The 26,514-nt window shown below is 44.3% G+C and overlaps 1 protein-coding gene across 1 annotated transcript in view; it reads left to right on the top strand.

Moving 5' to 3' along the window:
* Window positions 1–26,514, top strand: part of LOC138515911 (alcohol dehydrogenase 1-like) — a 321,818-nt gene that overhangs the window by 44,979 nt on the left and 250,325 nt on the right. The window contains exon 3 of the mRNA XM_069630674.1: window positions 11,480–11,621. Within this exon, the coding sequence (XP_069486775.1) occupies window positions 11,480–11,621 (142 nt within the window). The remainder of the gene's footprint in view (window positions 1–11,479; window positions 11,622–26,514) is intronic.

The following is a 26,514-nucleotide window of genomic DNA, read 5'->3' on the forward strand; positions in this document are numbered from 1 at the left end:
AGGGTACAAAAAGGCAATTTTTGAACTTTTGTAATTGAATTTAAAAGTTATTCCTTTAATGAATTTGAATATCTGAAATGCATGTAAAATTATATACTAATACTCACTAATAATTTCATTTTTGACAGTATTAAAACCAGTTGTAATGGTAGTCAACTGTACTATGTAATACTGCGGGTGAAACTATTAGAAAACAAAGGCAGCGTAATAATTAGCACGAAATACCAAACCAATTTCATCTCGCAGGGACATCAGCGCAGTATTTTTAAATTTTATAGGAATTTAGATTGAATCGATAGGAATACTGTTTAGGTAAGGTAAGTTAACAACCATGTAACAGTAGCCATAAGTTACTAACATTCCCAAAATATGGCGTCCACAAAATGAAGGACGCAGGAGTAATAACAAAGGAGGGACTTACGACCTAACCGTTACTAAGGCAACATACAAAAGCATTCCAAAATGGGGAGCGGTAGCAACAGCATTAATGCGAGAGACGCCGGAGGGCTTGCACTCAAGGTAAGAAAAGATCGGTATTTCTAGAACAGCAGCTGTTCACACATACAGCGGACAGAATAGCCTTTAACTGGCAGATCACTGCAATAGCTAACGCTGTACATTGTTAGCACATACGTTACAAATGAAAGTTAACATATAGTAGTGGAGTCAATTTGTATAACGCGAACACAATACAAAAATGACATGAATCGGCTTTTGCAATTCATCATGCAGGGACTTTAACGTTTGCCATACATGGAAACAGAAACGAGACATTGTGCGAATTGAAAGCAGATTTAGCTGACAGTCAAAGTACATGAGGGAAAAAGTAAATCTATACAAATATTTTGTAGAGAGTATTTATACCATCTTGCTCTTGATATTTATTTAAAGGGATGGAACCCTAGAAAAAAAGGATCTCCAAACCAATCAATAGAGAAAACAATTGCCATTAGCATGTGAAGGTATTGTGAAATTAAATGAAACTTTAAGTTACTAAATACATGAGATTAATAAGGTACAGTGGCACTTTGTGCCTTTTGTAGTTACATGTCTGAAAGTCTAACTTTGTGTTTTATTCATCTTTCCATTGTTTTGTTAATTTATAATTTTTTCTCAAATCACCTAATGATCCCCCCCTTTTCCTAACCTCAATGTCGGTGTATTTCTTTCTTTTATGGGCATGAATTTTAATGCTATAACCTCTAATGTTTTTGTGTGCAAATTATGCAATGTATATTTCACTGAATCGTTAACAGCACAAATAGCCCTGATTTGAAAAAGACCTTCAGTGGCCGAAACCCGTGTCATCACCAGGGCATGAAATTAAAATAACTATATGGCACTAATATAAGGCGCATTAATTGATTTCTGAGTTTGTTCTAATACATTCTGATTGACCCTTGCCGGGTAGTCATGCAAATTAAACCGTAATATGGCGTGCCACTAGAGAGACACATATATATTCTCGTATACTAGCACCGTAACTACGTTTCTCTTCAGCATTTCAGCTACATTGCCTTTGGTCTGTGGTCTTCATTCAGGCTTGGGTGGCACTTGTAACAAGGCGATTTTTGGAAGGATTGGATTCGTTCAAAATTTCCTTCACACAGCTTTCTATGTTAATTGTGACACTATTTCTGACTTGCTTTTACGATGCCAATTTTTGTAGGAATTACCATTAGGTAATTCGGCCATGATCAGCTGGTGATAACAGTACTTAGGCTAAAAGCTGTTGTAGTTAACACTCAGTGGGGTGTTTTTCCACTAATTCTGCCACACAAAATTACTGTTTCTGCCTGGCAACTTGGTGCACGGCCATGTCTCATAATATGGTGTTAATTCCAGCAAACGCGTTGGTGGTAATGGCAATTCTGTCTGGCTGAATTACCACTGGTTTTAGCTGCAGGCTTCTACTGAGCCCCTCCCTGTAGTATTCGAATTTGGAAACAGATGATTCCTTCTATCATTCTCACTTATTTCCTAACTTCTTTGGAGGGTCTGAATCTTTTATGTTGACTGCTATGGCATTGGCACAGCAAAATATGAATACTATACAATGGTTTATGTCATGGTCTGGTCGTTGTTACACCTCATGTCACAGGTTCTTGGAAGTGACATGCAGAAGAGGAATGGAGTATAATGGTGGCAGGTAGGGAGAGTAGGGCTCAGAGACATTTTGGGAGCGCTGTGTCGGTCAGCAGGCTTGGGGAATCGGTGTGGCAGAGGCGCATATCGTGTAGGTCAAATAGAGATATAGAAGAACATACATGGATTGTGTCTTCCTTAATATAACACGTTGTAAACAGAGTAGTATTTGATTAGTAGGAAGCTCTCTTTGCACCTTTTAACATTTAGAAATATGCCTTGTACTGCACCACGGAAACAAAGCAATTCACCAGAATACCTCTTGATATATCCTTCTTTGCATCATGAATTCTGCGGACCTCTGCTTAATATCATCCTCCCGCGTATTGAAAACGTGGCTTCAAATTCAATAACAAATATGTCCAACCGCCGTTTTCATTTTACCTTTCTTTCGAAGTCAAATCAATGAATCACAGATGCAATGGCCACCCTTTGGAAGGTGCAGGACAGAAGATCTATATTTTATTTATAAACACACCTTGATTTACAGTGACACAAATTTAAAAGAAAGGAGTAGATGTGTGAAGGGAAGACACTGACCAGTGGCAGCCCCTAAGCCAAGCCACTCAGCTGAATTTGGAAAGCTCAAACTCCAGCAAGACACCCAAATCCACCTCTTGGCCTGATGGAACACCTGGACTGGATCCAGATGAGTAACCCACCGATTTTGTTGGGGGGAGACTAGGGAGGAAACCAATGTAGGTTTCCAAAGCCACAGGAAAGGTTGGATGGATAGTCCCAAGTCCAGGTTCTGTGGACTGGCTGGTGAACCACATGGAGGATGAGCATGACTCCAAAAATTCCCCTTACCGATGGAAGGACAGCCCAAAATGAAAGGAGATGTTGCACACAGGTGAAATTTAAAAACGCTGCAAAGGACCTTCATGGGGAAAATGACCCTCCGCCCTGCCACCAATTATTGCTCGGATGGGACACATACAATACAACCGCTTGTCACAGAAAAACCAAAGGCAGAAACGTCCCCATCAAACCACATAGAGGACACATGGTACTTCAGCCACCCCACCCCTCAAGGGAAAGGCTCAGCACCTAGACTCACCTGTTGTCTACAGAAGCCAGACACCTCAAGCTCTGAAGAGGGAGAAGCTTGCATAGGCAGTCCTGGAGTGAGAGCAGGGTCTGCCAATCAGTGGAGTGACCATCCTAGACCAAGATCTCTAAAGACCTCCTCTTGAGTAGAAGGTCTACACAGTGCCCCTGCACCTGAACATTCTCTGATCCATCATGTAACTGATCCAGCCACTCAGACTACCGAAATTCAGTCCCATCTCTATATAAGAGCGGGGCAAGGACATTTTGGAGCTGCAGCATGGAGTTTTGGAGATGGAGTAGGAGGATTGAAGAAAGATGGTGGTGAGGGCAGAAGGAGCTAGAGGAAAGAGACCAGAGAGAGGATGCCAGAGTATGTGGAAGGAGGCTGCAGAGAGGTTGACAGAGAGCAGCAGAGGAGATAGAGGAAATTGACCTTTGCAGAAAAGAGGGTGAGAATATTAAGAAGGAGGTTAGAGGTGAAGTGGAAGGAATAAGGGGAGGGGTGCTATGAGGAGGAAGTTGGAAGTGATACCAGAGAAGATGAGGACTGTATTAAGGGGCATTGTGAGGAATTGCCATCTGGCAAAGGTGCAAAGAACTGGCTTTTTTGATTTTCATTAATAGATTAAAGTATGCGAGTAACTACATCTCCAAGAGGGTAATCTGCTAATCAGATTCCCTTTGTCATCAACTCTATTTAAAGTGTACTTGTGCCTGGCTGTACCAGTAGCCTGATTTGCAGCACCTGGTCTGCTTGTGGCATAGAGCAGTTCCAAAGCTCCCCCAATGCCAAATGGACAGCCACAGTGACAGCCAGGTCTCTGCAGCACAGGGGTGGCAGTTAAGATATGCCCCCACCCTCCCTGTATCAAAAATACAATGACCATAAGTAACCCATGCTGGTGAAAGGGTAAACTCTAACTCTAAAATAAAGCTATGCCTGAGTTTAGTCACAGTGCATGGCACTACATATGATCTTGGCTGCCACATTCCAATTGATATTGCATGTGTCAGCTCCTGTGAGTCAGCTCTGCCGTGGAAGGCGATGTGTATTATTTTCAGCTAGGTGGAGGCTGCCAAACGGCTGGACAGGAACCTGGACGACTTGGCCTCTTCTTTGATTGTGAGTGTAGGGAGAACCCTCTGCCAGAGACAGCTGCACAGCAGGCAGCTGTCCTGGCATCAAAGGAGAATACCCATTTAAAAGGAGTAGCCCCACACCAAAGTGCTGCATCTCAAAGACCTTTGTTCACAGCAAGGTGGGATTAGAGTAGGCAGGAGTTCTCTGGTCAATACACAGAGACTTCCACCATCTTGTTTTTCTCTGGCTCTCTTTCTCCTCCCTGCCCCTCCCCTCCCCCCACTTCATCTAGAGCAAGGCCCTTTGTGTGTAACAGGGATTGGACCACTATGGTAAGCTAGCTTTAGTCCAATCACTTGGGGACATTTCCCTTTAAATATAGGGGTCTCATACCCCTTCTTCAGATTCTCTCCAGATTTTCTAGATCCTCTCAGATCCCCCAAGATATGAAGATTCCTTTTGGAAGAACTCACTGGACTTCCTTTGAGAAATGTGTACTTTTGAGATGGAGAAGGAGCCGCCCAAGGCAGAAGGAAGATCTGTCCCCTAGCCTCTCACAGGGCACATCAGGAGTGACCTCTCTGTGGACCGGGACCTACCATAATGCACCAGAATCTCCTAAGCAGGGAGAGCAGACCTTTAAAGGAACCATCCTGTCTTCCAGTCCCCCTGATAGAGCCTGACAGCCACCGGAGGGCCATACCAGCCAAAGCTCCCTGTTCTGCCACACTGAACTGGTGCTACATGTTCACTGAACCTTGAACGACAGAAAAGGCACCAGAACTGGCTTTTCTGCTCTTCCACCAATCCGAACTATTGCTTGAACTTCAAACCAGCTTGATGCTACATCGCTATGTGGCTAAGCCCATCACCTGCTAGGCCCGAATCGACTGCTTGACGCCGGCACATGATCCAAATGACTAGTAAGTCACACATCAACTGTGGAGAGGGATTACAGCCATGACTCGAACCATGCTAGCCCTGAACGGCTGCCTCATTGACCTGCTCATCGATGCACCTGCGATCACCACTTCATTGACCGTCGCCCACCGACTCGAACCACTGGAGCATCACGCATCGACCCCTCAGAGCAGCTAAAGCCTGACTCTGCATGGCCCAGCTGTGAAGCAATCCTGGAACCGCCCTGACCTGCATCGTTGGGGGCCCCCCTTCGACTGCACAGAGCCACTGGATTCACCCCTAAAGTACGCCTGTTTGCTGGTTGGGTATACATGAGCCAACATGCCTGAACTGAGCCTGATCTGGTCGCATCAACGTTCGAACCGGGTCTGAGTCCGTCAACTCACTAAGAACAGAATCCTGGTATTTATGACCCTGATCTGCCCCTCTGTACACTTGGACCTCATAGAATGTTTAAGTCAAGATTGTATCTGTTTTCAACAACATATCCTTTTTGTAGCTAGTAACTTACCTACCACCCTTGCAACTACACTTAGAGTGCTCCTTTCCTCAGCCTGTCGCATCTTCTCTGTTCTTACTTCAGGGGTGGGTTTTTGTACAGTATTTTCTATTTGTTCTATTGTAGACGGTTTGTTTAATTAAAGTATATATATTTTTTGTATAGAATCTTGATTGGACATTCCCTTTTATTTTGGACTGTGTTACTGTGTTGTTTGGGTCACTAGTGGTTTACCTTTACATCCCTCTTATGGGCATAGCCGACCCTAGGCCCACGTTACCATAAACGGAGAAGGAGTATGGGCCTCAGTATAGGTTTGATGGTAACCCAGCAGCATATATATGCCAAGATACCACCAAACGTAATTACCATTACCACCACTTGGTCTTGTGGGTTTACCACGAGATTACAAGTAGTGGCAGGCAGTATAAATCCCCATTTTCTGGAGTCTGTAGGGCTCCATTGGGGATTTCTGGTGGAATTACCACTGGAGGAATTACCTAGTGGTGATTCCGCTGATTTTTCTCCAAGGATCGGTGGCATTGACACTAGGTAATTCCACCAGTGGTAATTCCGAGGTAACCTCCACTTTTTCCTGCACTGCCAATGTAATGAGGCCTATTTACATCTCTTGACTGTCTTTGTTTTACCTTTCCAACAGACAAGGACAAGAAACCAAGGAGCTGAATAAACATATTGAGTGACCAAGAGGAATGAGTCAAGAGTGAACAACAGAGAAGAGCCATTTGCTTACACCCTATAGACTTATTTTGAACCCCACAGACTTTGGCATGAATCCCAGAGACTTTGAACCCAGGAAAACAACATCCTTTACATTTTTGGGGATGACTCGCCAAATCAATGCACCATCCTGAAATTTAAAATAAAGCAATTGATATTTACCAGGTGTGTCGTGTCATATGTAGAGTTCTTTACAGTACATAAAGGACCGAGTGACCCGCATGCCTTGCTCCCAGCTCTGATAGCATCCACATACAAGACTGCCTGACACACATACATATTCTGGGTGTGCATATGCTGGCATGAGTGAACCACATGCACTTGTTCCTTGCTCTTTTGGTGTGCACAGGCAGGACAAAGTGATCCCCATACTTTGGCTCCCTGCTGTGATGTTTTGCGCATACAGTACTGTGGGACTCACATACATCGTCTCTCAACTCTCATGGTCTATGCATGCAGGACTACGTAACTCACACACACATATGCTCGTAGCTGTGATGGTGCGCACATACAGGAACTAATATCCCTTTTATCATGGCTCACTGCTATAATGGTGTATGAACATCCAAGTAAGCATGACTCAGGTACACCAGCCCCATTCATTGATGGTGTACGCATACAGGAATTATTAACCCGCATATACTGGCTCCTTGCTGTTATGTTGTGCAGTTACAGGTCAAAGTGTATATACCACATACTCAGGCTCACTTCTGTGGTGGTGAGTGCATACAGGACTGTGTGACTCATGCACGCTGATGTTAAATTCTGCTGCTTCCTCTTTGGTCCGGTTTCCTTTGCCAGTGTCCTCTTCATGAGCGACTCTTCCCGCTGTCGGTCGACCATTTCTCTCCTTTTCTGTACCATACTCCGACACCAGCGGCAGTCCTGCGTTGACACGCAGTGTGAGCCGTGGCGCCTCATCACCAGTTGTTAGTCCCCTCTGAATCCCTTTACATACGACGTGGGAGCCGGTGGTATCACGTCTTACTTCCTTTATTCTCCTTACAACAACTGCCTCCCCCTTCCCCCAGCCCGTTCCTTTCCTCCCTCCTCCTGCCTTTCTCCCCGGGCTTTTGACCCATCCCTCTTAAAGGGCTCCTGCCTAATTCTTCACTGCAAAAGACCCTGTGACTCACATCTCTTCAAGGAAGCACTACCCAGGCACAACAGTTCACTTCTTTGATGGGGCGAACATACAGAACTGTGTGGCTCACATGTGCCTGCTCAGGACTCTGACTGTACACTGAAACAGGACTGTGTGTCACACATATTGTGCTTATATAGGACCAAGTGACTTTCTAACCCTGGCTCTCACCTCTTATAGTAAGTACGGTATTGCGTTGTTTTGCCGACATCATTTTTTTCCAGGTATTTTTTACTTAAAAAATGAATTCGAAAAAACTGATCGAAATTTCTAGTCCCTTTCCACATTTCTTTTACTTCGTTATGAATGATTTCCTCTACTGTGGTCTTCCAGCCGTTAAATGTCTCGTGGATATTAGAAACGATAGGAGACATGGCCCAAGGCAGAACACTGATATGAGCCACACCCGTGTGCTACTGACAGCACACTGCCTTGTTGTTGAGTAAGAGTGCCATAAGTAGCCAAAAACAACGTTTTCCATTTCTGAATCCTGTATTTCTTAATTGTGAGGTTGTGGTAGAGCGTAATGGCGTACTTAATCAAGTACTGTGACTTCACAGCAGGGGAATACAACATTTCATTTTCTCGGTCAGGTTTGTTTATCCTTTTTGGTTCACTGTGGGCTGTGATCGAAGTGGGCGGGAGCGGTGCTTCTCTACTTTAAAACAAAAAATGTGTTTTTTTCCTATACGTTTATTTTAAAAAGAAACTGTTCCAGAATGGTTTACTTTTAAAATAAAAGTGAAGGAAGAAGTTGAAACGTGCTCTTCAGTGCACTGCAGTGAACCTTCCCGTGAACAGCAGGTGATTTTGGCGGTTTGGACTGTGCATGGGAGGGGGAGTGGCACTGGGGTTTGTGGTGAGCGGATGCAGGCCAGCAGGGAACATAGTTCGACTACTTCTTTTTGTACATTTCTACCACTGACTGTGGGGAGATGGAAGAGAGAACCTGGCATTTGTTATGTTGTATATAGTTCCCTCATGCCTCCCGCTCCTATCGCTGAAACGCTGGTCGGTGGGGAACGAGCAGGGGGTGGATAAGGAACACCGGGGTGCCATACATAGCATGTCGGAGTTCAGAGTGACGTCATAGTCAACTCGCACTTGACTCTCCTTGCCCATTAGATATCACTCGCAACCCCTGAGAGGAATATATTTTGGTAGCTGATGGCTACCCATCTATAATTCTGCATAGTCTGCCTGTGCAGACTATTATCGGCCAAGAAATTCAAGGGCTCTGAGCGACTGTTGTTTTTTCCCCATGTCCCTACCCTCCTTGAGTGCTTTGAAACACTTGCCTGTGTATAGTCGCTATATAAATAAACCACACCATACCATACCTATATGCACCACCATAGGATATTTAACACCCGCTTCACTTTGCTGACAGAAACCTGGTATTTATCGGCAACACCCTAAAAATATTGACAGACCAGTCTATGAAATGTTCACTTGTTCATCAGTCGATGTAATTATTTTTAACCACAGATCTAGTGCAGGAAAAGAGGTCACAAATTAAGCGCTTGCTGCAGACAGGAAGGTCAGCCTGCATGTTGCAATCTCAGAGCCCACCATGAGTGACTCAGCCCTTCATCCTTCCTAGTTCGATAAACTAGTGCCATTGACTACTGTAACATTCTGCTGATGGGCAACTCCTCTGCAAATCTAAGCACGCTACAACTACTCCAAAATAAAGCCCCCCCCCCCGCTCTGCCCTTGGCCTTAAGCGCACCGAACGCATATCAACTACAAGACGTGCAGTGCACTGGCTCCCTCTAAAAACTCGGGTTGAGTTTAAAACCCTATCCCTCACTCACCACTGTGTTCACAGCGTGGCACCAATATACCTCCTTAATTGCATTTCCGAAACGGCCCACTGTCGCGCCCTAAGACTCAGCTCTAGCCTTTCAATGCATACCCCCCCCCTGCAAATCGAGAAAAGCACCTGTCCTGTGGAACTCCCTTCCTCCAGCTATTAGAAGCAAGCAATCGTTCTCTACTTTTAAAACACTTGTCAAGACCTGGCTATTCAACAAAAATGTGTAACTCTGCCTTCTGCCTCTGTTCTCTGGTTACTAGCTCTACTCACGAGTATTGGAATTTGCATTAGCAATTCTGGTGTTGTAGGTGGTGGATTTGGCTTGAAGGATAGCTTGCTTGTAGGTTTGTGTGGCAGTGGTAAATTGGGCTTTAAGAGCGGTGGAGGCGGACTTTCTCCAGGTGACCTCAAGCAAGCATTTTTTTGGTGCAGAGAACTAGAAGTTCTGACGTAAACCATGTGATACAGTGAGTGGTGGTTTTAGTTTTGCGAGCACGTGAGGTGCAATGATGTCGACCACCTGAAGCATTGTTTTGGAGTAGAGATTGGAAAGTATGTCAGGGTCTGTGAGTGGTGGGCGTCTTATTTGAAGTGTGTCAAGCAAGGGCAGGACAGTCTTTCATGAGCTTGCGTAAACTGTGTGCGAGGGCGGGCAGGGGGAGCAGAAGGACTGGTGAGCGGGACTGAGAACGAGATCACATGATTGTCCATCCAAGGGACGGTTGCAGCTCTCCAGACCCTGTATCATGAAAATTGGGGACAGATATTCACTGCTCACAAAAGGTTCAATAACTCCAAACGTACACAAGGAGTTTAGCTTGGCTCTTAATTTCTCTTGGGCTTCCATAGGGACCTGCCTCACATTGTGTACTATCAGCCTGGCCCTGGATCTCAGCCTGACCTTCTGGCAGAACCACCTTAATGTTCCAATGTGAAGAGAAAAGACCTTATGGAACGCTTTTCTCACTTCTCTAATACATTATTATAATTATTATTATAAAGCCCCCCTCTCTGCCCTTGGTCTTAAGCGCACCAAACGCATATCAACTACAAGACGTGCAGTGCACTGGCTCCCTATGAAAGCCTGGGTTGCGTTTAAAACCCTATCCCTCATTCACCACTGTGTTCACAGCGTGGCCCCACAATACCTCCTTAATTGCATTTCTGAAACGGCCCACGGTCGCGCCCTAAGATCCAGCTCTGGCCTTTAAATGCATACACCCCTTTCAAATCGAGAAAAGCACCTGTCCTGTGGAACTCCCTTCCTCCAGCTATTAGAAGCAAGCAATCGTTCTCTACTTTTAAATAACTTGTCAAGACCTGGCTATTCGACAAATACAAGTAACTCTGCCTCGGTTCTCTGGTTACTAGCTCTACTCACTGTTCTCTGTATTTTGCCCCATCTATTCACTGTATCCCTAATGTAACAATGATGTGATACCACCGCGTCGGGGCGTTTCAAAAATGTAATAAATAAATAAATAAATAAACTTGGGTACTAATAACAGTTATATATGTACACTACATACACAGTGCTTAAAAGCAGGAGGTAGTAAACATTAAGCGTTATATAAAAAGCTGATCTTCTTTACTCAAACAGAAAAGCCAGACCTACTGTTATTGTGGCAATAAGACCCGAGGCGGCGGGCCAATACCGCTCCAGGTAATGCCCCCGGGGCCGTAGTTACAAGCCTGAGCGTAGTGAGGGCCTTAACGAAGCCCCGGGGGCATTACCGTGGGCGGTATTGGCCCGCCGCCCAGGGTCTTATTGCCACAATAACAGTAGGTCTGGCTTTTTTGTCCCGCGGCGGGGGACGAAGCATCCAGCCATGGGGAGGCTCGGAGCGGGGATTGCCCCGTTTCGAGCGTCCTCATTGGCTGAGGGGCTGCCACGCCGTATGAGTATGGCTCGCAAATGAGCCAATCACCACGCAGTATTCCCGTTGCGCCGCGTGTGCCGGGTGCTAATGACACAGATTGTTTTGAATTTTTCGCAGATTCCTTTTACCATTTTCCTGATGCACTCTCTGCTAACTGTATGCCTGTTGACACTTCCTTTTCTGTTTACCTCTGTAGATTTTGGCTTGTGGAATTTGCCGCTCAGATGATCATGTGGTGAAGGGGCTACTAAGTAATCAAAAGTTCCCAGTGATCGCGGGCCATGAAGCAGCTGCGATTGTTGAGAGTGTCGGGAAAGAAGTGACTGCAGTAAAACAAGGTGATGGAAAAACAGTCACTTTATAATGCCTCAGATGTCACAGAAAAAACCTTGACACATACTGTATTTCTCAAAAGTGGAAATATAGCCTTATAGATCTTGGGAGGTGATACTGGCCCGCTCCCTGGTTATGGCCGGAGGGGAAGCCTAGGGCCATAAATTGGGAAAAGGCCATTATGCCGTGCTATAATGACTCCTCCTGAGGTCTGTGGGGGGTGAATTAAAACATGTTCGTTTAATAATGAGGAAGTACACAAAACGTGTTGGTAAATTAAATCTGTTTTCATTTGGTAAACTTTAAATAGATGCATTGTCTGAAGTACCTGCCTTCAACATTTCTAATATCGGCTGATGTGCGATGCAGCTGTTGCCGCGAATGAGACCGATTGCCTTGTCATGCGCCCTCTAGTTGGTTTCTTCCTAATTCCTTTCATTGATATGCACCAAATAAAGGAAACTCCTTCTCTCTCCTCTAGCCACTGTGTAGCGGTCAACAGGAATGTGCTGCCATGCTCAATGTTGTTGCTGGAGTCACATACATGGTTACCTAGGGGACCTGTGCTGTTGTGTGTGTTCAACAATACAAAGGCAAAGCAGTCAAACGAGTCCACAGCGCTTGGCAATGTGATTAAATGATAAACTAGGCTGCAAGTTCCTGGTTTTGGAGGGTATATTGCCTATATCCCCCACAATGATAAAATATTATGAGAATAGTCCAGTAACACAGCGCCAATTGTTTAAGTTCAAATATGCTTCAGTTGCATATCATTTATTTTAAAGATGGTTCAGCCTGACACGTGTTTCGAGCATAAACGTGCTCTTCATCCGAGGCTTTGTAAATGTAGAAGATCTTTTCAAATCACAATGAAAGACAAACCCAATTGGGTATGCAAACCAACTCTAATGCTTCGCTATTGCCGGATTGTCTGAGGGGTCTGTGTAGCAGTATGGAATTGTGAACGTTTCATTGTGATTTGAAAAGATCAAAACTTAATTTAAAAAAGTAGAGGAGCACCGCTCCCAACCATTCCAGCCCACCTCGACCACTGAGCAAGACTTCATATAGAGGGCTTTCATAAGGCTTAACTGCATTCTGTGCAAATAGATTTCAAAACCAGGGTTCTCGGTCCATAACAAATAAGGGGCTACGTTGGGTGAATTTTCAAGTTTTACACAAGTTTCTTTCTCGCACCTACTCTCATAGCCCTTTTTTACATTTGTTTTAAAATTTCCTATGATTAACTTGGGTTGGGACCAATAACTTTCCATCCACAAGATGGTTAGCTCATTTCTGATTTGGCAAACCAGGCTGCCTCTGAGAAGCTGTTCTGGGTTACATTTCTGTCTGTGGTCCTCCCAGCCCTAAGATATTGCCAAACGACCCCATAATCACCTGCCAATGAACCCTGGAGGAGATTGTCCCACAATTGAGCCAAATTCTCCATCTTCTTGATTTTAAGTAATTTGCGGTATGATTCCCTTGCCTCAGCAAGAGCCCTTATACCTCCTCCTCTAAGCCCCCTAGCATGCTCAATTTGAGCCTTCTTGGCACCCTGACATCGGCACCATAAGGTACTTCGTGGTGCCCTGCTGCCAACTGTAGTCAGAGGGCTAGACAGCAATTGGCCCTCAATAGAAGTAATGGACTTGTGTACCTTTACCAATTGTTCTACATTATTAACCTCACTAGAGCAGAAGGTCTCAAGTGGGGGCAGGATGCTCATGGGTATGCCTGGTAATCTGTTCTCTAAATCTATTGTGCGCCACTTAATGGCAAACCTGGCTCCAGCCTTTACCCGGTGAGTATGATTTTTTCACTGATATCACCCCCCTCCCTCACCCCCTTAAGCCAAACATTGACCTTTCTATATGGGCTACGATAGGATGATGGTAGCAATACGGCCTTATCAGGATATTAAAATCCTATATCTGTTCCCATGATTTGACATTCACCAGGATGTAGTCTATCAGACTACACTTGGCAAAAGTTCCAAAAGTTACAGCAACTGGGCGATTGCTTGGGAATCTTCCGTTGCACGTCCTGAGGCCAAGTGCCAAAAACATACTTGCTGCTGCCCGGGCGAGTCTATAGTTCTTTTTACAAAACCCACCACCCACTCCCCACATCCCATCTTCCTCATCAGAGAGCCCCTGCATGCTTTCAAGTAGTTCAAATTGGAGATTTAGGCCTCCAAAGATGACAATTCTTTATCTGACCTGCTGGCCTTTCCCTCCACTCAGTAACTTTTTCCTCCAACAACGGGAGCAGGGAATTACTAGCAGCTCTAGCATGGCGAATAAACAAATGAATAAGCAGGAGCGTGGACCCATCAGGACAACATAGGTGTATTTCCATAAGATCCATAGATGGCTTTGGGTGCATGCCTATTGATGTGTATAACTTCGTCTTAACTCAAAGGCTCAAGCCACCACTTGGACGCATTCCTTCCCCTTTGTTGCTGGTACATGGAAAACTGCAACACCTTGCAAGTCATGGGCCACCAAGGACCACATTTCTTGCAGGGCTATTATGTCATGGGAACACACCATTTCTAACCAAGGAGGATCTACCAGATATTTCTGAAGACCGGCTATGTTCCATGACATCAATTGCAGCGTTTCATGTTGGGCAACCAGGGGCATTGAAAGTACTGTTGCAGCATTAGAATCATGGGCAGCCTCACAGGATGTTATGGGGGACCTGGAGTGCCAGGCCAACCTAGGGAACACCACACATTAACTCTAATGGAGTACCCAGTGGGTCGAATTTCCTGGGCTGGAGAGCCCCTACTTTGATGTTTATGTAAGATAGGAGTGGGGTGTTCAGGGGAGAAATGGCGGCCCTGTGAATACCCAATGACCCGCAATACAGACTACTGTTATTGCTTGTTCATATAATGGGGTTCACCAACGGTCTCTCGGATCCCATGTACAATGGACGATAGTCCTTCTACCGTGCGAGGCAAACTACGCCTTTCAAAGGAATGGTCAGTGGTAACATTGAATATGGGGAACAAGACTCCTGGCCCCTGGCAAATCCCCTGGCATTAACGTCAGCATTCTTCACAAACTGTTGCTTAAGACTAGCTGTTAGCCGAAAGCCCATGTTTTGCAATGCTCTACAGTAAATATGTAACAAGGGAGTTACCGCTGATGATGCAAACTCAATTAGAAACCAGTTTGTGGCGTTAGAGCAATTGGGGAGTTCAACAGAAATTACCTATTTAGGAACAGGCTCTCGGCTGTGGTGTTTATTTCCTCAATTTATACTAGCATCCCCAGGCTTGGTACATTATCGAAATGATTATAGAAAAGTTTCCATGGTGCAGGAAAAGAGTTTGATTTGGGACAAGTGATCAAAGGCAGGGGTGTGTCTCTTCATCGTACTGAACGAATTTCCATATCAGTGGATTCTCAGGGAGCGCTCAGCAGAGGGTCCAAATTTGATTCCAGCTTCTCGTTGTTTTAGGCATTTCTGCTGACGTTGGCACATCTGGAGGAACGGTGGTGATGGGTGGAGGGCACAGACATCTATCTATTGGTCCGTGTAGGACAACCTGTCTAGTTGGGCCATCACCCTGGTCTCTAGTGACCAGAGTATAGGCAGCTGTAACAGTCTGAGGCTGAAACTCGGTTGCTGCAGATGGATCAGGTGGAACAGAACAGCCAGCTGACATTAGTTAGTTCTTCACTTGGAGCTTGGACCATTGTTTTTTGCTTTTATGTGCCTGCGGTGGACTGTTCAACATTGATAGTTCATTGTGAAGGGAAGCTATGTCATGCTCCTCAGTTTTCCGCAATCATTGTCGTAGGATTTTGCAACAGAATGATGGTGGCTTCAGCAGCAGATCATGTTGATGCCTGGAACGACGTAGCAGAAGAATGTTGTTGTTCACCATATTGTACAGCCTTGTCCACCCTAGTTCCTCCTGAAGAAGCTGAAGCCACTGGAATCCCCAGTAATGATTCTGAGGCACTACGGCCCCCAAAGTCCTCCATTTGGCATTGAATTAGGTCAGCACTAGAACCCAATATGACAACCACCCTTACCTGGGTGTTTTTTTTTATCTCACATTGGTCCTGACCAAATTGCTAGATAACAGTAAAAGGGCATTCAGTTGAGACTTAAGAACATCCAACGTCATGGCTCTAGAAATATCTTCACCAGGAGAATGCACTATTAAACTCAGGCGAGTGGTGTTCACGACATCATTTTTGCCCTCAGCCTCAATCTCACTTTGAAACTCTCCCCGAGTAGATATTCAATTTACAAGGTCGGGGCTGTCCGAGAGATTAGAGTCAATGATGTTTTCATGGTCCATAACTATCCCTGAAGAATTTATTTGGAATGTGTGGCATAGGTTTAGAAGGGATTCATTGTTATCAATGAAGGGGGAAACAGTAGATGCACTTATGCCAACATTGGTAGAGTCCGCCAACAGGAGATGGCCATATTTAGTTTGTCGTCATCAGCAGGTGGTGGCACCATAAACCCCCCAAAAATGCAGATTTTAGGCTGACTAGCCTCTTGGGGTACTTTCGCTTAGCTGTACATTAAGAGATGCCACCTGTAGAATCACTTTTAACTCACTATTACTGAGGTACAGTGAGCAACAGAAGCACACCGAACTACAACAGTCAAGAGTGAGAAGCAGGACACTTGTAGAAGGCTCGAAAGATGGTTGCCCCCATCCATGGCCCGTATCCTATACAGGATGCACTATCTTTCCCAAAAAGCAAGAATGCCCAACACCTTGTACCACACCTGGGCTTTTGTCTATGCTTTTGTCCGAGCTCCAAGCTCTGTATTACCTGTTCCTCCACACAAGTCTCACCCCTGCGGACCTTAAGCTGTAGGGTGTGGTATGCACTCACTGCAAGATCTGTGAGTAGGACAGGACAGGATAAAAGTAGGGCAAGGATGGGTTACACTCAGCACATGAAGTCACCCAGAAGCATGGTTGTGTGGTTGTATGGCAGACTGGTGAACCCTTAGGCCCTCTAAGAGAGGTGGCCCTCTATGGATGGATGGGGATGCAGATCTTACTCTCGCATCAAAAATCAGACCCACTCAGAACGTTGGCAAAACACAACTGTTTTTTAATTGCAATTGTCTAAAGAGGGAGTACAACGGTTGTCAACGGACAACCCACAGCATAAGTCTCTCCAATTCACATGAAAAAACAAAGTTTATACAGCAAAAAATCATTATACATGATGTCATACTACGTGGCAAAATAAGAAAACCAACTTGGAGTTGTGGTTGGTCTACAGGGAACATCTAGGTATACTTTATATGGGGGTTAGGACTGTGATTAGCATTCTAGGGTCAGGTGGACAGCTATGCCCACCCTTGGTGCAAGTCATATTCTGTGTCATAAAAATACACATAGTTTCATTGACTTTCAAGCTATAGGGTCTTTACTATGTGACCCTCTACAAATGGTTGGTACGCTTGTACCCTTCTGGAATATTCCACTCGCTAGAAGCACACAAGCTGGTATGCCAGGTGCTGGAGGGTTGGACTTGACCATGCCTCCCAACCCAAATAGCCCAATATCCATCATCACTCCTGCTGTCTGCCATTCAATTAGTCCATTAAACTTGGCCTTGCAAAGGATCACTGCGCCTGAGAATAAAAGGGAGTGTGAGCATGGCCTTATCTTCTGGTCTCGGTGTAGCTTGCCCAACGTCTATTTTCAACTTGACCATGTGACAGGAGACTGTGTTTTGAGCACCTTCTTTGTATTTAACACTATTAAATTGATAAAACCTAGCACTTCTAGTGTTTTTCCATTACACCGCAACAGGAGCCCGTCTTTCTTCTCATGTTCATTGTATCTCCTCGAACAGATAACGAGCTTCTTGGCTGCCCCAACTCTTGACACTGGGCCAGAAAAGCCTTCTTGAATCTTCCTTCGCCATCAGCTGTTTTCTTGTATTGCGCCACACTTTCAGCCCTTCTATTCATGGGGTCCGAGTTAGCTAAAAATGTGTTGTGGATTCTATACACACATCGCCTGCAGTCTATTCACTACATATAGCCAGCCTCATGATTACTTAGTCTACTTGCGTTTCAGAATCTGTACAATTATAAAACGGCTTTTGCATTTTCTTCAGTGCTCTCTGCATGTGCAATCTTCATTTTGCTTATGAAATGTTGCTCAATTTTTTACTTCACCATCAGATTCTATAAGGTCTATGTACTCTCTATATTGCCATTTCTTCTGGGTGTGTTATTTCTGGTTCATGTGACATCACCAGCCTTCTCTTTCACTCATTTTCACACTTCTTCTGGAACGTCCTTCAAAAAACTGGAATTTCTCAGCAGGAAACTCATATAGGGTTTTCTCAATGGATACCTTGTTTCAAGAACTCTTTGCGGTATAGGTACCATTACTGCCGTTGCGCATGTCGCAATTTCTGGTTTCTAACACATATGCGAATTGGGGGTGGGACTTTCGGTAGAAGCACTTGGCCCCTCCTCTACACTGGTGACAAAAAAGCCAAAAAATAAAAAGGTAGTCATATCCTCTATCCTCTGTGTCAACCCCCGGGTGTTTCAAGGCTCTGACAACGGCTCTGCATCTCTGCAGCTGCTGGTATGTCGTCACACACTTTAACGGGAATGTGGACAGACGACAAAGGCAACACACGAGGAATCTCTAGGAAGCAAGAGAAAAGGCCCTATCTGTGCTCTGTATATGCATTAAGCTGTATCAAGCCGTAGGTGTCAAGCCGCACAATCAGCTAGTCTGAAGCCGCTTCTGACAATCCACAAAGTTTCAATGTTATGATCAGTGTGCTAGTTGTGTAGCACTATCACCAAAGCGCTTTCATTACGAGTTGGGAGGTGCAGGTAAAATGCAGACGAATTACCATATAACGCCTCATTCCGGCACCATCCAACTATAAAGATGGTGGAAAGTCAGAGGATTCACCTCCAACCATGAGCTGGAGGTAAATCTGCTGACTTCCTGCCCATTTTCGGAAGAATTACTGCAGCAGAAGTTACCCCACAGTAATTCCACCGAAATAAAGCCCCATAGAGTCCAAAGGACCCTAAAAAAAAAATTGGGACTTACTCTGCCACTGCCACTTGTTATCTGGCAGTAAATCCGCCTGACCAAATGGCCTTAATGATAATTCCACTGGGTGGTATTCTGGCAGATTTACCGCCGGAATACCGCTCAACTCGAAATGACCCATAAGTAATGATGACATTGTATACAATAATGAAGTAAACAGTTGAAGTGTCTACAGTTTCCGATTCATAGTAGAAAGGAAATAAGATTTAAGCGAGAAGTAGAACATGGGAAGGGGTGAACCTGATGGGGAAAGGCAGTGCAATGTTAAGGGGCTAGAAGAGAAACAGAATGAAAATAGGCACAGAACTGGTATAATGCAAATGGGAGCAAAGTAGGCGAGGTGGTTGATAAAAAGAGACCAGAGAGTCGAGGTAGAGAGGGCAAGGTTTTGGGTACATGTGTAGACTATGCACGAAAGGGGGAGGGAAGACGTCAGGAAATGGAGAGGAGAGAAGTAAAGGAATAGTTGAAGTCTGAGGGGAAAGGAAGAAAAGGAGACGTACAGCAGAGTTGAAGCCTCAGCAAAGAGGGGCATGATGTGAATCAGGGAGCCACACTAATAGAGTGGGGGGAAGAAGCCCAAGTGGGAAAAGATAAGAGGGGCGGTAAGAGGCTTGGTGGCATTAAAAGAAAGAAACAAGTGAGCATTGCAAGGGTTGAAGAGTTGGAACCAACAAGTGTGAGTAGTATTAGAAATGTTGAGGGAGAAGGAGAGAGTGGTATCAAAAGTGACACATCTGTTACACACTGATGGAGAGAAATGAAGATGAGGGTGATGAAAGGACAGAGGAAGGGGCCGCTAGGTGGAGTTAGAGATGATGAGGGAAAGAAGAATACCCCTGTATTATCTGGATTATGGTGGAGATAGTGGCAGTTCATCCAGGGCTAGATTACATGTAGACAGTTTAACAGTGTGGCATTGGGAGAGAGTCGGAAAAGGAGATACAACTCTCAGAGTCATCAGCACACAAGTGACAGAAGAGATAGAAAGTATGATGAGGGTACATAACAGGATGGTGTAGAAAGAGACGAGAAGGGGGCAAGGGTAGCACTCTTATTTGAAGAAGAAAAGAAGTTGAGAATATACCAGCACAAGAAATCAAGGAGCTCTAGTATTTTAGGAAAGAGTGGAACCATGGAAGAACAGACTTCCCAAGTGAAGAGAGTGTGGAAAGGGGAATGGGAGAGGGGTGGGCAGTGTCAAAAGCAGCAGAGAGGTCAAGAAGATTGAGGTGCGATGAAAGTTTGGTATGTCAAGCAGCAAGCAGGGAGTTAGCAACATGGATGGAAAACACCAGTATCGGAAGACTGATAAGGATGTAATCCAGACTGGTAAAGAGGGAGAAGAGCGTACAAACGGGATGAGATCATTTACCCCAGATGGCCTATTTGTGGCTTTAAAATGATATATTATTTATAATTTTGGGAAAAACGTAGTCTGCAAAAAGTATAAACATTAGCAGAAACAGACATTCTTGGAGCAGCAATAAGCCGTGAGTGGTACAGTTGAATTTCATTGACACTTACTGTAGCGTTCCAAGGTCAGGTTGTAAGAAGACCTCTGTATACGCTCCAATATTTTACATGCTTTGACTGTTAAAGTATCTTTGGTTGATGTCACCATTTGAAGATTGGGTTGGGTTGCTATAGGGCTAGGACACCCCACTTATATGGGGATCTTAAGCTTCTGCAGAGTCCCTGGTACTGCCTTTGGACTCTTGCAAGGAGTTTTCATCCTTTAACATGAATGGATTCTCTCTGCCTAGAATAAAACCATGCCTGATAAAGATGCCAAGCATTGTCGGATGCACTAAAGATGGTACTCGATTAAATAATTAAACTACAGACCTTTACTCACCTTCTGTATCCTTCCTCTTATCATTCTATCACATTTGAAGGACCCCAGTTATTCTTTGCCCATTTTAAGGTGTGAACTACTTCACTTTCTGCACCTGCTACAGTACACTGCTGTTCCTGACATGCCTGAATGCATCTGCACAAAGATCAGAGCCAAGATGAGGGAGCATTTTGGTGCTGGACATTCCATCATGTGAATCCTGCAATGGCTTGTCGCTGTTGGGAGCTTCCTCAATTAGTCTGTCATCTACTACCAAATCAGTGTCAAAGCATAACCACAGTAGAGGAAAATTAAGCATGGGTAAGGGTAAGTGCTGTACAACCCTTTATGCTGTGAGAGGTGGGGGTGTTGTGTGGTGTTGTACTGTGTACTGCTGTAGGAATGGGTGCCCAGTCATGTAGTTTATTAGGACGCTTTTGCACAGTTGTTGCTACTATGCGGTCATAATCCCTGTTGCTTTTGTGGTCCACTTTGGATGTCTGTGCAAGATATTAGAAGAACTGTTGCAACAAGATGACAAGAGGACGATGAGGCAGCGACAATTGAACATGTTGCTAGATCATGGGTTCAAAGTCAGCATAGTTTTCATCTACTATGTTCACCAGGGACTGGGCTGGAAGTGGAGGGAAGCAGGATCACTTACTGGACTTTTTCGAATATCCATCTGTCTGCGTGCCTGGGGAGCTGGTGCATTCAAGGTCACATTCAAATCAGAAACTCTGATGTTCCCAACAATGACTTATTCTGGCACTGTTGGCTTCCCTTTGCCCTGTGTTGCCTATATTTGGGTAATAACCAGGACAGGGTTCATTTAGTTTAATATAACCAGACCTTATTCAGATTGCTGAGTCTTTCCTTCCCACTCTTTTTCTTACATTTGGTGTTAAACAGGACAGTGTTCTTTTCTTTTATTAAACCATACATTTTTCTACCTCTTTGGGATTCCTTTACACCTCACTTTTTTTTGTGGAGATAACCAAGATAGTGTTATTCATTTTTTATAATCATGCCTTATTTTGACTCCCTTTGCTTCCTTTCCTCTTCAGTTCCTAATGTTTGGCGGGCAACCATGGCTATGTTAATTTCTTTTATTATAAGTATGCCTTATTCCAATCCCTTGGGTTACCCTTCCCCTTGTGTTCCTTTGGTTTGGGTCACAAACAGGACAGGGTTAATTTATTTTGTTATAACCCTACCTTATTTCAACACCTTGGACATCCCTTCCCTAACTGTTCCTTATGTTTGTCTGGTGATCAGGACAGGCCTGCCGGTAGTTCACAGCAGACTTCTAGTTTGCCAGTCTGGAAAGGGTGCTGGTAACCGTTGTTACCATTATTTTTTTTTGGGACCAGCAAATTTATAATGAGGGCCAATGTGTGCCTTTGCTTTCCTCAAGTCAAGTGCAGGAAGTCATTCTTGTGTGGATAAGAAGCATTTGCTGAAAGTTGCAAACAGAACACTGGACCATGCTAGCTGCAAGTCAATATCAAAGAGATACTGTAGTAGTTGTATTGTAGGGTGTACCTGTCCTTGATCGAATGAGAAGGCCGGAGAGCAATGCCTCACATAAAAAAGCCACATTGGCATTCACTCACCTCTTCTATTTAGGACTAGTTTAAGAGTTTTGGGGACTGAGGCACAGACAATGTTTGGCTCCTCTCCAAACCAACGATTATAAAGGGGCCCATGAATCTCTCGTTCCCCGCACCTGGTCCAAATCACAATACACAGCTTGCCAGGCAACAATCAAATTACAGTAATCATGTGCACTGCTTAAAAATCCCATTGACCCCCGTTATCCATCCCAGAATCCGAATAATTGGTGTAGATACAGGGCAAACATTAGTAGCATGTGACAAAGATACATATACAGCATATTTAGAATGCAGAACCTTGTTTAAAAATCACATGGACGTTATGGGTACCAGAACATACGGTTTGAGTTATGAGATTAGAAGCAATTATAAAGAAACATGTCTGCAGCATGGATACAGGACACACATTTCAACCTTTCTTGCACAAATTGATAGCTGCAAGGTTCAGTTTGTAGTTTGGAAGTAAGTAGCCAGAGTCGCTCAGCTATATGAGCCACCAGGATAATTGCTTCTCCAAGTGTTTATTTATGAACATGTCTATTTGGGATGTTGTTTGCAGACATGAAAAAAAAAGCAGAACAAATAAAATAACAGAGGACAAAAAGGCCAATTTGAACAGGTTAAAAAAAGGGATGAGAATTGAAGTACATACAGGACACAGATCAGTAGCTGTATGGAATATGTATGCATCCCTTAGCATACCTCAGCATTGGTTAATAATGTGACTGTAAACTGGGAACTACTACCAGCATGGTTTCTTTATTGTGTTACATTGTGTCACACTTTGGAGCGTTTGGAGAGATGGAGATAGTTTCTCTTCAGGCATATTAATGATGACGAAACAATAAACAAAATAAACCATAGGTAACTCACAAGGCAACAGTTGTCATTCACGGCAAAGGATGAATTGCATGTCAGATGTCATTACAGATGTCAAACACAGGTACTGTACAAAATGAGTTGACATTTCTCTAAACGAACAATCCAATTGGTTTCAATTGGGCTTGTACATTTCAGCAATGGACAAGTATGACCTAACAGAACCATTATTGTTTTGCGCCTGTCCCTACAATATACATTGTTAGGGAGAATTCTCTGTTTAGGCTGAATTTCCTAACCTAGTGAGTCCCCCAGCAGCTTTGCTGGATTTCTGGAGTTTGTTTTTTTCCATCCTGCCAAGAGTGAGACTCTTTTTCTCCCACTCTTGGACATGAATGTGTGTAAATCCTTTGAATGTCAATGTGTTCTATGGGCTGTGGGGTCTTTTACTCCATAGGGTCTCATATGTTTTTCTATGTGTGTTACACCGCACCCTCCGTGCCGTAACACTGGGGCGTCCTAGAGGATCCCACCATAGACTCCATACCCTGGGACTGACTACTGTCTCCCAGGGCATGTAAAGTCATCATTGGCTTTACTAGACCTAAATTTACTAACAGAACTAGTACAAACCATCCTATTGTGGACGTACTAGTAGGGGTAATTTGATTAATCCTGGGTCTGTTATTCGAGGGGGCACTGTCCCGTCCCCCCTCGTCGAGTTTTGGCTGGTGGCAGTGGAAACTTCTTGTTATATTCGACCCCGAATATAACCCTATGGGATTCTTCCCATTGTTGGAGGTTACTACTTTTTCTCGTTAATCTCTAACATACCACCGGTTTATTTATCTTAAATAAATCTATCGGTTGGTATTTTCTGCCAGAACTCGGTTTTTAAAATGGCGTCTGTGTTCGTCTCTGTGACTCCTAAACCAAAGGTTGAGCCCTTTGTTCCACTTTTGGCGGGCTTCTACACAGAAGTCCTCCAAAGTGGTGCCATTCTGTCTGGGTACCACAGAGGGTGTGGGAGGGGGTTTAGGCACCCTGGACTGAGTTGCCTTGCCAACTCAAGTCGCACTCTGGTGTGATTGGCCCAAGTGTTGAGCCACCCCGCTCACCACTTAGCATGTTTTGATTGACAGCTAGGCTGAATGAATGGGGGTTTGCTGCATAAAAGCAGGGCTTTTGGGACTGAATCTTCAGAAGTCGCCACAGGACCTAAGAATCCAACAAGGGTAAAGCTGAGCTGACCTGCAACGACGACACCTCCGGTGGAGCACTGCTGAACCGACTCACCACTTCCCGACGACAGAGGAGATCTCCCCGCCGGAGAGTCTCTTCCCCTGACTGGTGGGAACAACCAGTCCCCTTTGCTTTTTCTTTGTTCCAGGACGTAGTGGTCGAATTGCCCGTGCAGAGCACCCCGGCAACCGGATAGCCACTAACCCCTGTACCGCGACCAAAAGGTGGTGCCTTGTGACAGAGCACTCCGCGGCTGGTCTCTTCCCTGGTGGTGCAACGATCTTCAACTTTCCTTCGACGACGAGATCATCATTTCTCTTGGCAAAGCCCCGACTTGCATCCACCACCAGGAACAACTGCCCCCGCCGGAGCTGTCTCTCCACATACAAGGTACCGTGTCCGCCTGGCTTCCCTAGTGTTCGGTTAGCGTGGGGTGTCTTAATCCTCGCCTATGCATTGGGTCGCTTCCAAGCCTTCTTAACTTTCTGTTCTGAACTGCTCCAAACTTTCTGTGACAATTTGTGCCAAAGACTCGAAGTGCATTTCCACTGTGATCATTTTTGGAACATTTCGCCTTGCCTCTCTCCGAGTGGGCCTGGCCTCTGAACTTTGCCTTACTTGCCTTGCATTTGTTCGTAAAAGTGTTGGTACCGAGTTGATTTCATACCCTGCCTTTTCTGTCTCGTCCTAACGAATACTAGAGTGCCATCTAGGTTAAAGCATTCACCTCTGTCTGCAAATAAGTGGTGCCGTTGAACCTAGACTTGTCAAACTATTGTTAGGGGGATTGATTTACTTATAGTAATTGTGATTGAAGTTGTTTACCGTATTAGTGCCAGTGTGTTTTCCATAGATGTGTTTTATATAAATGAATAACTATATATCTTTACACCGAAGCTCTGTTCCGTGTTTGCTTGTTCTACAGTGTAGATTGCCCTATTTTGTATACTCCACACACTGCCAAACTCTTCTTGAGGGAAGTCTGACTGCTCAGCCACAGCTACCAAGTGAATCTGTGTGGGACAGACTGCTACCAAGTGGGTTTACTGCCAAACACCTGTAGTCCTAAGCCTTTTGCAGTGGTCCCAGAGGGAACTGCACAGGTTTCCGCCTAACATACATGATGACAATCACATGCCCTCTCAGTAACAACTTACAATTATATTTACTTCCCAAAGCTCAACAAACAATGAAACCCATCTAGGGGCATCTTTATTGGAATGGTTCACCTTTCCAGGTAATTGTTCATTTACAAACAAAAACTGTCAAATTACCCCCTCAGCAATACACAGGGGTACCTGAGGCAAGGTTGTATATTTACCACTCGATTTCAAAGCAAATGTTGTAAGCCTACGAGTAGTCATTCTTTGGGTTCCACGTATCTATATCAAAATGAGTTTTTTCGAAATCATTTTTTGGCCAACGTTATTTCGAAAAAAACTCATTCAAATTATGTTTTTTAATATTTGATGGGTGCCCCTCCAATTCCATCTTCCCCATATTATAAACGCTACACCAACCCTGTCCCCACACCTTGTAACAACTAGCTCCCCCCAAATATTTTGATGGGTTTTTTCAAAGTAATTTTATCGAAAACAATTACTTTGAAAAAATTGTTGGAGATGAATTAACGCAATACTCATTAGTTGCACCAGTCTTTAATTGTGTTGATTAATGGTGTGCCAATCAAGGCTACACTATTTAGCAAGACATACTAGATCAGGCCAAAGCTAAATAGGCTCTCAAATATCTAAAACAACACAATCAATATTACAATGACATAAATATCGATGAAGACATGGATATCACTTCACAAATATATGAAGACATTTCCCCCAGCTGGACAATTTGAATGTGCAAATCCTTATGCTATGCATGACATGTAAAAACATTATGCCATCCACACATTGCCTTAAGGAGACAACATAAGCAAGGTTTTTGAAATGTACCAAATATGTCAGGTAAAACTGTATCTGATGAGTGTGTATGAAAAATGTTTGAAAACTCTTGTTTTCTTTCCTTTTTCCTACAGGTAAAGGAGAAAGATGTCATGAGAGACCCATACACATACATGCATCAGAGTACCATTCTCTAAGAATGTACTCAGAAGAGACACCAGGTTCAGAGTAAACATTGCATCCATGTTTTATATCTTGTTTTAAATCAAACTAGGCACTTTGTACCATGGCAATTTCCATGCATTAAAAGCTGGGTCTTGCTTTTTAAAACGTTTAGTGAGTCATCTTATCCAAAGGATAAAGGACATAGATGAAAAGATGGAATTAAGAGTT

Source organism: Ambystoma mexicanum, chromosome 6q (genome assembly GCF_040938575.1).
Source record: "Ambystoma mexicanum isolate Mex_15411 chromosome 6q, UKY_AmexF1_1, whole genome shotgun sequence".
Lineage (NCBI taxonomy): Eukaryota > Metazoa > Chordata > Amphibia > Caudata > Ambystomatidae > Ambystoma > Ambystoma mexicanum.